The sequence below is a fragment of the Prinia subflava genome, chromosome Z (assembly GCF_021018805.1).
Source record: "Prinia subflava isolate CZ2003 ecotype Zambia chromosome Z, Cam_Psub_1.2, whole genome shotgun sequence".
NCBI lineage: Eukaryota > Metazoa > Chordata > Aves > Passeriformes > Cisticolidae > Prinia > Prinia subflava.
In genome coordinates, this window is record NC_086283.1 from 57,173,783 (window position 1) to 57,187,177 (window position 13,395).

Here is a 13,395-nt window from a genome sequence, read left to right on the forward strand (position 1 = left end):
TTGCTGGCCCTGATCTTCATAGAGATAGTGCCAAAGTGAGAAAGTACTGTCTTAGGGCCAGAGAACAATTCCACTAACTTGTAAGCATTCAATTCCAGCTGCTGGCTGAACAGATCCTCCTCTCTGTGGAGGTCCTAGGAATCTGTTACATGGCATGTTATTTGTGAAAAGAGAAGCTGAAAAAAAAATGGATTGAACAGCCAGTTTAGGGTATTAAATCACAAAAACAATGTGAAAAATTCTGAGCAGCTCCATGAAATAGACTGTAAATGACTCATATAGAGACTTGCTTGTTTTGGAGGGTTTTTTTCTCTGGTGTTTATCTGTTGGTATTGGTAGTTTTTTTAAATCCTTGGTGTGTTCACAGCTACATGAATGCAGTTCCAGATTGGGAATTAAGTATGAAGGACTGTATGAAATACATCTTTTTACTCACCTGAAATGTGTGAAATGGAAAGTCCTGTCTCTTCAGAAAGGGACTAATTTTTGATTGCTCTCAGGTCTTGGCTTGTCTTCTCCTTGAAAGTACCCATAGAACTTCTGCTGCCCACAGTTACGCTGGAACCAGCAGCTTTCCTCATTTACTGCAGTACAGAAATGCCAAGGTTTTCTGTACTGTAAGTACCCTGCAAGTTGGATTTATCAGGGAAGTCAGAGTGAGTTGAAGAGGCTCAGTACTCAGGGGGAAGAAAATGTAGATGGTTTCATGGAGATACAGAGAAAGTGCTACATCCAAGGTTACACAGAAAATCAATGGACCCTACAGATCAGGGATGTTCATCAGTAAAATGCACCTCAGCAAGTCAAGAGGGAGCTGGACTGTGCTTACAGAGAAATTAATGAGCTTCAAGTTTAGGAATATGAATTAATAAAACTGCCTTTCAACTGGGAGCAGACACTCTGTAGCCCCAAAGCTTGTTTGTGTGCACTCCCACCCCACCTCTTTCTCTCCCTTGGTCCTACTTCACTCCATGCAAGTCCCTTTCTGTCCACCAGCATGAGCCACAGGTCACAAAAGGAGAGTGGAAATGTGTCCATCTGCAGTCCAATCAGGTGACATATTTACCTCCAGTAAGTGGTCTTCCAGTGAGAATAGCAAACTTCCCTGTGTGCTGCAGATGCCACTTTGCCTCCATTGAGTCATAAGCGTCTCACTTGCTACCTTGCATGACTTTGAGTGTGTCCTCTGATTTTACACCACCTTTGCAGAAACTCAGTTCAAAGAGGCATGGATACTATTCTGTTTAGGTTGCAAAGCTCTTCCCTCTTCCTCTGAATTGAGTAAGAGATCCCTTAGGGCTCCTCTCAGTGGACTCTCTCATCTGTGCAGGGTCTGGGAGTCGGTGCTGTAGCCACTAAACATTAGAGTGTTTTTTGGGAAGCAAGAGAGAGAAAGAGAATGCATTTTTCTGTTTCAGACCAGAAAAAACGGGTCAGAGATTCCCCAGGTAAGAACAGAATTACATGAAGTTTTGGCTGCTTGACATGAAATGAACCTAAGATAGTTTACAACAGTAATTCACCTTTTAGAGAACTGCTTTTGTAAAATAGAATAGCTTTTATTTTTCTTCTTGTTAATGTCTTCAGGCAATTCCCATGGATGGGAGCCGATCTCACTGGTTTTGAGTGTCATGTGAATATTTGCTTTACATGTAGTGACCTTGTTCACACTGCCTGCAGTTGCTTTTTTAAATATGATGTTTCTGTCTTCAGGGAAGGGAGAGAGGAAGGTAGACTAGGGCCGTGTTTTCAGATATTCTTTCATGCATGATATTTTGAAACTGTAATTTACCTGTAATGTGTGTAACTTCGTCCTTGCAGTAAGCTAAGTGTTTGGTATAGGACTCTAGAGCAAGCCAGCTTTTCTCTCTTGTGCTTGCATAGCTGAAGAAAAGATTACAAAAAACAAAGTAGGTACAAATTTGGACTAGGTGGAGAAGTAACAATGCACGGATACATATTCCACAGCTGTGTGCTTTACCTCATTATTGCTGGTCATTCCCAGTAAACATCTTCCAGGACCGTATCTGGTAGAGATGTATGGAAAAGCCATATTTTCAGGCTAGTTACGGACTGTATGAAATGGACTCTGATGAACACCTGCTCCCAAACACCACATTTCTTCCGTTATGTGGCTTTAAGTGAAACCCAAACCCGAAGTTAGTGTTTCTTATATTTAATTGGCAAAGTAAGCTTACAGTGCGTACACTAAACACTGGCCATATGCCATAAAACTATGCATACTTTGCAAAGAAAAACTAATATCAGAACTAACTCCCCACAGACTTTTTTCCTCCCCTCAACCCATTACAAAGCTCAGGCAGACAGGGACTGTGGTGCCAGCAGATCAGTAATGCAGAGAAAAATCTTGTGAAAGATTTACACAGCAGTTTTAAACACATGATGCCCCAAACATGGGTACAGATGCTCCTCACAAATACGTGTGAAGCGCTTGCCTCATGAGATTTCTCTGAGACCTGCAGATTATTCCCACCTCTAGTAATCAGTTCAGGGCAATTGCTGCTCTCCAGATCTCACTTATATCAGACAAGAGATCACTGTTAACTTTGAAAGTCCATGGTTCTGGTTTTGATTGAGCTTCTGCTTAAAGAGAAAGCAAGGAAGTGAGATTATGGAAACAATTACAGATATTTACAAGTCCACTTGTTACTGTATCCTCCTTCATTATTCAATTTAAAACATTACATTAGCCAGCAGGGTAGCAAAATGGTGGGGTTGGTTTGGGGTTTTGTTGTTTTTTTCCAAAAATGTTGCAGACAATATTGCTTTTCTTTCCCCTTCCAAATTAATGCACTAGCTTTCTGACCTCAGGAATATCCCCAGAGCATTTGGCTCGCAGGTTGAATTGTGTCCTTTAACTTTATTAAAGGGTGGATAGGTTATCAGCAGTGATAAGCTTAATATTGTTTGCGTATTGAGACTCACAAATGATTCAAAGTATGCATTAACTGTACAGATGGAATTTGTTCACCCACATTGTTACATCCTAGGACACGGTATGACAGAGTCATGTCAGGCATCTCCTTTATCATAATAATCCAGGCTCCTTTCAGAACAGCAGAGAAAGGCTCTTCTACAATGCAAATCTCCCCATCCTAAGGGAGGGGAGATCCTCAAGGATGGTGGTCAGGTCTCTGACATCAAACATAGAGGACCCTTCACTGCTGAGCGGATGGCAGTCTGTAGGCCAGCCTTTTGTCAACATTGGGTGCAAAGTCCTGTTTGAACTGGTGCTAGCTGAAAGAGTGTCAGACTACTCTTAAAACATGACCCCTTTTCCTGTCCCTACACCAGACAAATTTATCCTGGTCTGAGGGGATATAAATCATGCTTTGAGGGGCCAGGAAAAAGGAACGTGTTATTAAGAGTAATCTGTACTCCATGTTTGCATTTCATTAACACTAAGAGGCCCCAGTCAAGCTCAGGATCTGTGGAGATGTGACACCATGTGTGCATGCAAGTGAGAAGCAGGAGGGAGCTTCAGTTTTGGAGAAGATCACAGGAGTGTTTTTCCTGGCCTGTTAGAGGAGAACACCCCCTACAAGCAAGGCAGCATAGAAGAAAGAGAAACAAGCCAAGGTGGTGCACTCTCCCAAGTACTGAGTGCTAAAAATGCATTTAACCTGGAAAATAATGGGAAATGCATAAAAAAGAAAGGTGACAGGGACTGTATCATACTATAGTTAAAAATGCATAAGTGGTATTTGTTAGTAGTTGATCTGCTAAAACCATGTTTTCTGCAGATTCAGTGTGTGCAGGAAATGGTAGAATATCACACGTCACCAATTATAAGCATGCCCCTGGGTGCCTCTGTGTTAGAAAAGGCTTCAAATGTCTGATAACTTTTCTGTAGGTGTTTGCAGCTTTTCTATTCAACTCCAATGCAATCACTCAACAGATAATAGCATTGTTTCACCTCAGGGTAGACAGTGTCTTTCAGAAACAAAAATATTGGGATTTCTTTGATCAGAGTAACAAAATTCCTAACTTCTGGATGTCTGGAAATAAACAAATACCATGCAAAATCTCCACTTCTTCTTACAGTTTGCAGGCAGTCTCTTCAGTTAGTTTTAGCCATCTAAAAATCATGGGCATGTTGTCAGTGTTTAAGCTTCACCTGCAGTCAGTGTGGACAGTCACCACCAGAGGGGTTTATCCCTCTCTTTGGGGGGGATAAGTTGAGTTGCTTTCTGTGAGTTTATGAAAGCATATCCTTGACAGAAATTGCATTGGCAAATCCTGAGGCTGTGATTACTTACCCTTCCTTCCCTGGCAGCCTCCCTAAAGGTTGCTAAATAAAAAATGCTCCTACCTTCTCTAGGTATTCCCTAAATGCAGCAGGGAGTAAGCTACAAAACACTGTGCTCAAGGTGATACCTTCATTTAATAGCAATTTAGACAAATGTTGTTTGGCAGCATTGGTGGCCCAAAACCTCATGCTCATCTCATGCAGATGAGCCTAACTGCAGGAGGTGCTAGGCTGGCCTCTGGATCAAAGATTCCTGGGGACACAGTGGTGGCAATTGTATATGCACAGGAAAGACCAAATCCTCCAAACTCCCTGTTCTCTTCTTCCTACAAAGTCAAACCAGGGTAGCCACAGCTCTCATTTTATAAGCAAGGAAAGAGACACTTGGCATTTAGCCATTTACCCTCTCCTCAGGGAGAAGGAAGTGGTTGGACTGAGGTATTGAATAAGCACAGGACCTCAAGTTAAGCTTCACTGAAAAATACCTGCTTCAAGGCAATACCAGGAGGAAATAGTGTCCAGTACATTATTTTATTGGCACTATATCAGCAATCTTAATGACCATCACCCTCCAAAATCACTTGAATGCAATTAATGCAATAAAAGTTACTGCATGTAAATTACACATCTTTAGTGAAACACTTTTAAGTGTTGCAAAAATTTTAGGCCACTTGATGGACAGGGCTAGGAAAACCCTCACCTCCTCCCAGGCTGAGTGTGGGGTTGTGTATCTCTGAGGTATGTATTTGAACTCGAGTCTCCCTGGCAATCAACAAAATGCAGGGTCAAGTGATTAGTGCTTGTGGTAGCAGCAGATAGAGAGCTCAAAGGACTTGCCAGATCCTCCCTAGCCTCACTTCTTCCCTCACATACAAGTATACTTACCAGTCAGAAAGAAAAACAGCCTCTGATCTGTGTTTTCATTCTTATCTTTTCCAGCCACTTCCACATCTACAACTGGGACAAGTCATCTCACAAAATGTGACATAAAGCAGAAAGCCTTCTGTGTAAATGGGGGAGAGTGTTACATGGTTAAAGACCTCCCAAACCCCCCAAGATACCTGTGCAGGTAAGAAATCCTATTTGCTTCTTTCATTGGAGCCATCAGCTTTCACAAATGGGTTTTTCTTTAAAGGACCACCTGAAAAGTGTCTCCTTCTGAACTTCATTTTTTAACCATGTGGATGTGAAAGTAATGCCAAGAATGACCTCTTTGTTCTACAGAGGCATATGAAACATAGCAGAGGCTAACTGGGAAATATTTCTACATGATAATGGCACAGCATCTTCTATTGGTGTTTATATGGCACAAAGCAACACAACTTGAGCCTTATATTACATGTAATGAAACAGACATTGTAAACTAAATATTCTACATTTAGAAAAGAAAATAAAAGAAAGGGTGTGGAAAACTGCAATGAATATTGCACTTTGTATAGAAGAAAATGTTATTTTAATTATCTGATGTAGTCACTAAACAGATTCTGATGAGACCAGATTCACAACTGTTATTGTGTTTAATTGCATAAAAAACAATGAATGTCATGGTCATGGTGGAGGTTACTATTTTGTGTGCCGATCTTCGTTCATAGAGTCATATGAGTTTAGTTTAGTGGGGTGCTTGTGCACCTTTTCCAGGTTCTGGTTGTGCTGGTTTGGTCTGCTGCAATAGTCCAGTGCATCAGAGAACATCCATGAAGAGCTGCAGCACTGGAATTTACCCCTGTCTGGGAGTATGTCACGTAGCTTTTACCCCTGAAGATTAACTAGTCATAGGGACTTCTTCACAGTAGCTTGAGAGGAAACACAGCGTTTAAACCTTGGAAAACATCCTGGGTACCTAAGAAGGCTGAGTGAAAATGATGCACTTTTGTGAGGATATTACTCTTTTTCAGAAAAAGAGATAATGGTTGGTAAAGGCTGTCATCTGCTATAACTGCATAATTTTTTAACTTTTAGGACTAAAAATCAGAAAACACTGATTGTAAAGATAACTTTGGTAGGTGAGTTAGGTAAAAGTCTGTGATGCTTTCATTAGGAAGAAATTGACTGCTTGTCTTCATGGGGATTGTCTATTTTTGTGTTTTTAGTTTTGGATTTTTTAAGGAAAACAAACAAACAAAAACCCATCAAATCCCCACCAAACCTCACAATGTTCTGCTTTACCTTTAAGTTTTCTCTTTTTTTGTAGAAAAATGTTACCTGCACATCATGGGCTTTGTTTTGCTTTGGATTTTCATGGATTGCTGTGTTGCTGAAAGCAATGAATGCTCCAATGAATTTTAGGATCATTTTTAGCTAAAGCGGATATGGAAATGTTATATGTGCTGTGGGTTGGATTCTTTTTTGAGAAAGAAAGATTTGTGTTAAATTTACATGGGTGTTGTAAGCCAGCAATCAAGATGAGCAGTTTGCTATGACTCTCCAGAGTGTATACAAGAGCCTTTGAGTTTCTACTTCTATACAAACACTGTTCAGAGAACTCCAGTTAATGGCAGAGCTGGGATCTGAGCAGACTTGCTAATCATTAATATTGTCTTGGTAGTTTCAGAGGTATCCCATCTTCACTGGTATGGGCACTTTATTTTAATTCAAACATCTGGCTATGTTCTGTAATGATATTATAGACTAGCTAATTTTTAAATAAAATGTCTTGGAGACATTTGAATAAAATGGGGGCTATTTTCCCCTCTTTTAGACAGGAAATAACCTTTAATTCTGGGGCTGTATATCAAGGAAAAGGCGATTCCCAGGTTTGGCAGATGTGCCTCTGCCTGGGTGGTCCAAGACCTCTTTGGAAAAAGCAGCAGAGCTGTAAACTTAGACAGGGTGAATCTCATTTACAATAAGACAAGGAGAAGGATTCTTACCCTGAGAACAGTCAGGGCCACCATTATTTTGCTGGGCCATTTGCTATGCCCTCTAATACTTGCCAGAACAAAAATTTTGTTGTGTAGGAAAATGATGCAATACAGCTACATAAGAAATAAAAGCGAGTACTTGAAAGTGAGTGTACTGGGAAACAGAAGGGACAAAATACAGTTTTCTTCTTACTTCTTTAAAAAGAAAGATGTCCAGTTTTTATTCTAACATTCCAGCTATCTAAAATAGGTATCTAACCGCTACATATTGTCTTCATTGTTCTAAGAAAACAAATCTACTCCCAGAACATGCTTGTGGAAACAGAATGCTTGAAATATGGTACTTGCTTTTCATATTTCTGCCTCAGTAGCAAGTTCACATTTTTCCATATGGTCCATCTGTTGAGAGCAAAAACAAAATTTCTAAAGCATGAGCCATATCGTTCTAAATTGGTTTTATCCCTAACCAAAAAAACATGACTCAGATTCAAAATAACCATGGAATTTTCCAAGTAATCTCTGGTTTTGTAAATCCCCTATCTTAATAAAAAAAATTCTAAATTCATCTTCAGTTAAAATCTGGCTCTATATTAAAAAAAATTATAAAATACATAGTGATGATCTGGACAGGATCAGATCTTACTCTTCTGGATACTGGTGTGAACTTCAACAAAATTCCCTGCTTTCAAGATGTAACCACGTGAAATGCTCGAGAAATGTGTGAAGACTTATTAAAGCATTGTACAGCTACAGCTGTGTTAACAAGTATTTTCCTCACATGTATTTTAATTAAGGATCAAGACTGAGTAAAAAAGTCTCAAAATAGGACACATTAAATAGGAAGCTTTGACTACTTAAATAAACTAGTGTATACAATTTTCAGAAGCTTCATAAGAACATGAGTCACATTTTGAAAACATGATAGACTTAAGAAGCCTGGATGTTATTGGCTTCCTATGAGACTGAGATTCCTAAGCCATTTCTGTTCACTTGGAAATGTGTCCCCAAGTTCACTGAAGAAGAAAGATTTCAATAAATGCAAAATAAGGACCAGAATTCCTAGCATTTCCTTCTTACTTGAAAAAAAATCTATGTGAATATAAGATCTGTTACACTTTTAGAGTGTTCTTTCGAAGTATCATACCATGAACGTCTTGATAGTCTTGACTAATTGATTTCTGACTTGCAGAAATCATTTTTTCTAGTGGTTTTGTTATTACTGAAAAAATGACATTTATGATGGAATTTCATTGGATGAAAATAATGCTACTGTTTAATAGAAGTGTGCTGCTGCTTTTCTTAGCAATAAAACTGTGAATTATATACTTTTTAATGATATAGCCATTTTCTATATCTGTCTCCATGTGAAGGCCTTTGTAGAATAGAAATGGGCAGAAGTTTCTTCAAACCAGCAAGTTTGCAAGCAGAAGTTCCAGAAGTATTCCTTCAAGAGACAAGACAGAAATACTAGTTCTGATTTAGGCAATGAAATTAATTACTAAGTACTGTATTCCCCATGGGAAAAAGTATTCTCTCCCACAATGCATTTGTTTGTGGGCAGTGAATGAAATTGAAATACGAGTTCCTGGATCATCCAGACACTCCTCTCCTGATGGAAAACAGTCTGATGATACATGTTCAGTGTTCTGAGAAGTGTCCACTGAACACATGCAAATGCTGTTCTTTGCAACTACTCTGTGTAGAGGGGAAAAAGCAATTATTCTATTATATGTGGCTCAGTATTTTGGTTTTACCCAGTTAATACAAGAAATAAATGGTCCAAGTTGCCTTTTTTAAGGCAGAAAGGAAATTATAAGGCTTTCACAGCACAAACATATATATTTTGCTCTAAGTTGTTTGACCTCAACTTTTGCTACTGTCCTAAAGGAAAATGGTACTTGGATTGTGATATAGAAAAAATGATACAGAAAAAGAAAGAAAAGAAATTATGTATGAAAACTCTGAGTAAGACAGGGTGTTTGGGAAAGGACACCATTGCAAGCTGATTGTAAAAGTACAGTCTACAAGAAACAACCTTTCAAACTGTGCTGGAAACCAGGCTGCAGTGCACATCTGAGCAAGAAAATGCCTTTAGCATTCACACATTATCATAAGTGGAAAGGCTTGTCTCCGCTTTCCCCTCGGCTGGCCCATCCTGGGCTCATTCTCAAGGACAGGTGCTGCAACTGTTTGTCAACCATTTGCTGACAATGGTTTCAGAGGAAGTACGAACACACCTGAACTGTTTTCAGTGCCATCTCAACAGAGCTGACCCTACTTGGTCTGGAAGTGATTTCTGCATTGTCTGTGCCAGTGCTCAATCCACTCCACAGCTGCACCAGCGTCTGAAAACAAGTACAGACAAAGCAAGCAACCACCAGCAGCCAGTGGGAGGAGGAAAACATGAGGCTTTCAGTCATGTGTCTTGGGAATTTGTAGGGTTGAGCCTGATGAGAAAGATGTAAAGGTCTGTCAGCTGAAAGCCAAGTGTGCACAAATACCAAATTTCAGGGACAGCCATTTAACAAGATCAGTAGTGCAAAGTACGTTTATTCTTGATTCAGTAACAGATCAAAATGCTTTCTATCCGAAGCATTTTGTCTTTTCTCAAAGGTGCAAAAAGTGTCCTGTAATGTCCAGCAAAAGCACCTTCTAAAGGCAGTTACCCTTGTTGCATTTTCCTCAGCTGAATGTATCTGTGGAGACTGGGATCTCTCCACACTGGGTCCTTACCAAAAGAGGTGACTTTGGCTCTGAAGAACTTAAATTAATGAACAAATCCCGTTAATAAACAAATATATCATTAGAGAAAATCAGGTCCAAAGAATCATCTGCAGATCCTCGAAATACATCTTTATTACTCAAATATCATCCCTGCATGGTTTGTTTAAACAAGATGGTAGTGTTTATCCCTGACACTGATCCTTTGCCAAAGGGATTTCCTGAAAGTCTCACTTGTGCAATGGCAGCATCCCTGTCTATTAGGGCTAGAGGCAGTTGTGGAAAAGCAGAATTTAAAATATTGGAACAGCTTTCAGCACACATGAGACTCAGGTGGATAGAAGAGATGGAGGATTCTTCTGACCAGCGAGTGTTTACAAATAAGGCTTTTTAGCACCTGACAAGGAAGTTATGAAGAGATTTGAAAAAGAGGTGAAGACTATGTCATCAGCAGGAGAAAGAGTTGGAGATTCTTGCACCATGGCAAACTCAGGGACAGCATCACAAAGACATGCAATAGAACTGAAATGTGGTCACAGGAGTAGATATGAGGTAATTTCAGGTTACATGCTGATAAAGAATGGAGAGGAGGAGAAAGAGCAGAGACTGAAAGCTATAGATCCTTAGTGTGGTGGACAGCCATTCACACTTAACTCGGAAGCACAGGAAGCCTGCATTGCTGCAGTGATACTTTGGGAGCCTGAGCCATGCCCCAGCATGGAGAATGAAGGTGAAGGAAGATTTGATAGGCAGCAGCAGAAAAGATGGGCAAATCACAGAAGAGAAACTCCTTCTGTATGATCAAGGGAAAAGCTGCACTGAAGTTTCATAAGCAGAAGAGCTTATGAACAGGAAGGACAGACAACTCTGGGGCTGCAAATCTGGAGAGCACTTCTGCCTTCTCATTTTATTTACTGCCTGGACTGACTTTTTACCTTTTTGTGAGCCATGTTGAATATACTTCCCTTTGGGTTTGATTTTGTCTTCTCACTTGCTGGATTTTTGTGGCTTTTCAGTGATCTCTGTACTAACTATTTCTTCTCAAAGCAAATTACCAGAAGACACAACATGCAATCACAGAAATAGAGAAATTGTGGTATTTTCATAGATTCTATGTGACCAATGAAAGCAACAGTGTAAATTGTTGTTATGCACTGCATTGCAAATTTCGAAAAAGAACTCAGTCCATTCATGAGATGGAATAAACAGGGAGCTGGTACGCATTTTTGCTAGCCATGATTCTTCTTTCTCTTTCAAAACAGACAAGCAAAAATACTTTTTTTCTCTCTCTGATGAATTTTTGCTGTAAATTTTGCAAAGTTTTATCTCCTGGAAAGGTTACAGTTTCTGCCTCTATTCTGATCATTTTTCACTAACACCCAACCAGGAGGTCACTTAATGCACTTGCACTCCATAGACCAGCAGATGTAAGTCTGTTAGTGCAGTGGTTTTGGTGTACTATTGCTTATCACATTTTTGCCCTTTAGGTGCCAACCTGGATTCACTGGAGCAAGATGTACTGAAACTCTGCCCATGAAAATCCAAAACCAAGAAAGTATGTTAAAATAATCTGAACTTTGCTTTCTTCCCCAACTACAGCAACAAAATCAATAGTACTTGGTGTTTTCACAGTTCAGCTGGAACCGGCCTCTTTACTCACTAATTTATAACCTGATTTTCTGAAGTACAGTCTGTACACCATGGCATTATTGACCTCCAAAATATTTCTCATTTGTGTGATTTTTGATCTTTCCATTCATTCACAGATGCATTTGTATTGCACACGCTGGCAGTTTTCCTGTTTGGGAGACTGCTGCAAAGTGCAACCCTAAAACACCAAACTCATGGAGATGAGTATGTACAGATCTTGTGTCCTTGCTGCCTTGTGGAAAGAGCATCCTAAAACCAATCTGGGTCTCTGGAATGGTGAATTTCTGTCTCAGATCTTGAAACACTCTTTGATCTGGATTGGTTTGGTTTTGGCTGGTTTTGCAGGGGGGATTTCTTTACATTTTCACAGAGCAAATGACTTGCTCTCAACATCCTGAGCTATTTTGACACGCTAAACCGAGATTCAGTTTCTGAAAGTGAACTCACCAAGTCATATCAGTTCACACTGAAGGAGCTTCTTTCTTAGCATATATTCACCTCTTCTCTTTTCTCTGTTTTTTTCTCTACCATTTTTTTTGTTTGTTTTTTCCTCTCAGGTGCCCAAATGAATTTACTGGTGATCGCTGCCAAAACTACGTAATGGCCAGCTTCTACAGTACGTCCACTACTTTTCTGTCTGTGCCGCAGTAGAAGCATGCTCAGTCGGTGCTGCTTTCTTGTCGCTGCCTCTCTCCTCCAATTTTTATTTTTTTTTAATCTGTAACTAGATTTATTGCCTAAGGCCTAATATTGATTGTCTCTGCCTGTTGCATGAAAATTATAACAAAAAGCAATTGCATATTATAACAGAAAGCAGTCCTGAGATTGTTTGGCATTGAGGGTATGGGGAAATGCAAGACTTAGGAATGCTGTGAAATTAACTCTGAATGTGTGATATGGACTCCCTGCTGACATCAAGCTGAAAAAATACAAAAATGACATTCTGAAAGTCTCCCATTTTATTTGCCACAAAAAGCTTATGAGTCATGATACAGGCCAGCACTCCCTCAACCAAAGCATGTACCAAAGCCAGTCCCCTACTTATAGATGAGATTTGCATTTGGAACTAGAAGTTAAAGGCAATTGAAGTGCTTATATTATTTCTAAGGAGCACTGCCAAACAGGATCAAAATGTTCTTCCTTGTCCAAGCTTCATTGGAAAGAGCACAGAAAGGAAAAGAGAAAAAAAGGGATAGAGATTACTTGAGCAATGGGGTCTAACATGTTTTGCATGTATTGTGAGTGACAGGTGCAAAAAATCAAAGATAATTGGCCAAATGAAAGTATCAGACACGCACATACTCAGACCACTAGAATCAGTACTGCAGTCACATCCCATAAGGTTTCCATGGGCTAATTATTATTACTTGACAAGGATGTAGCAGAAGGTACACTATGTATTTATTTCTCTCATTTGCTATAGCAAAGTCAAAGGTAACAAATAAGAAAATTGCTTAGATATTACATTTAAATGCAAGTGTACTACTTACATTCAATTGTTCCTGGCATCAGAATGTACTGTGATCTAAAAGCACTATAATAGAAACTGTTTTTTTGATGGATTACTTGTCCGCACAGAAAGACTATAGGCCAGCTTAATTTAGTTTCCATTGGCCCATTGGTATATAGCACAAAAAGCTGTAAGTATGTGTTGGACATTTTGCAACCTGAAGAGAGGCACAGGTTTTCTGTTATACTGATGGATGAAAAACGTCCATACATAATTCATACTTTCCATCACAGAAGCTACCCATGTAAATCCCAAGAGTGCTGACTGGGGACCAGACCTTCCAGCACTCGAGTGTGCATTTTATGCCCTCTTTTAGAAGCTTTATTATTGTGAGTTTTATTTAAATGCCTCTTGTAATGATGGCTTTAAAAAATTTATACTGT

General features: G+C 39.6%; 1 protein-coding gene across 7 annotated transcripts in view; it reads left to right on the forward strand.

The window, feature by feature from the left end:
- NRG1 (neuregulin 1) overlaps positions 1–13,395 on the forward strand; it is a 181,823-nt gene that overhangs the window by 145,445 nt on the left and 22,983 nt on the right. For 3 of the 7 annotated variants that reach the window (XM_063421438.1, XM_063421439.1, XM_063421441.1), the window contains exons 6-7: positions 5,210–5,339; positions 12,060–12,118. In XM_063421438.1, coding sequence (XP_063277508.1) covers positions 5,210–5,339; positions 12,060–12,118 — 189 coding nt within the window. Of the gene's footprint in view, positions 1–5,209; positions 5,340–11,339; positions 11,408–12,059; positions 12,119–13,395 lie in introns of those variants that run through there. The other 4 variants (XM_063421443.1, XM_063421444.1, XM_063421440.1 and 1 more) reach the window with 2 other exon arrangements.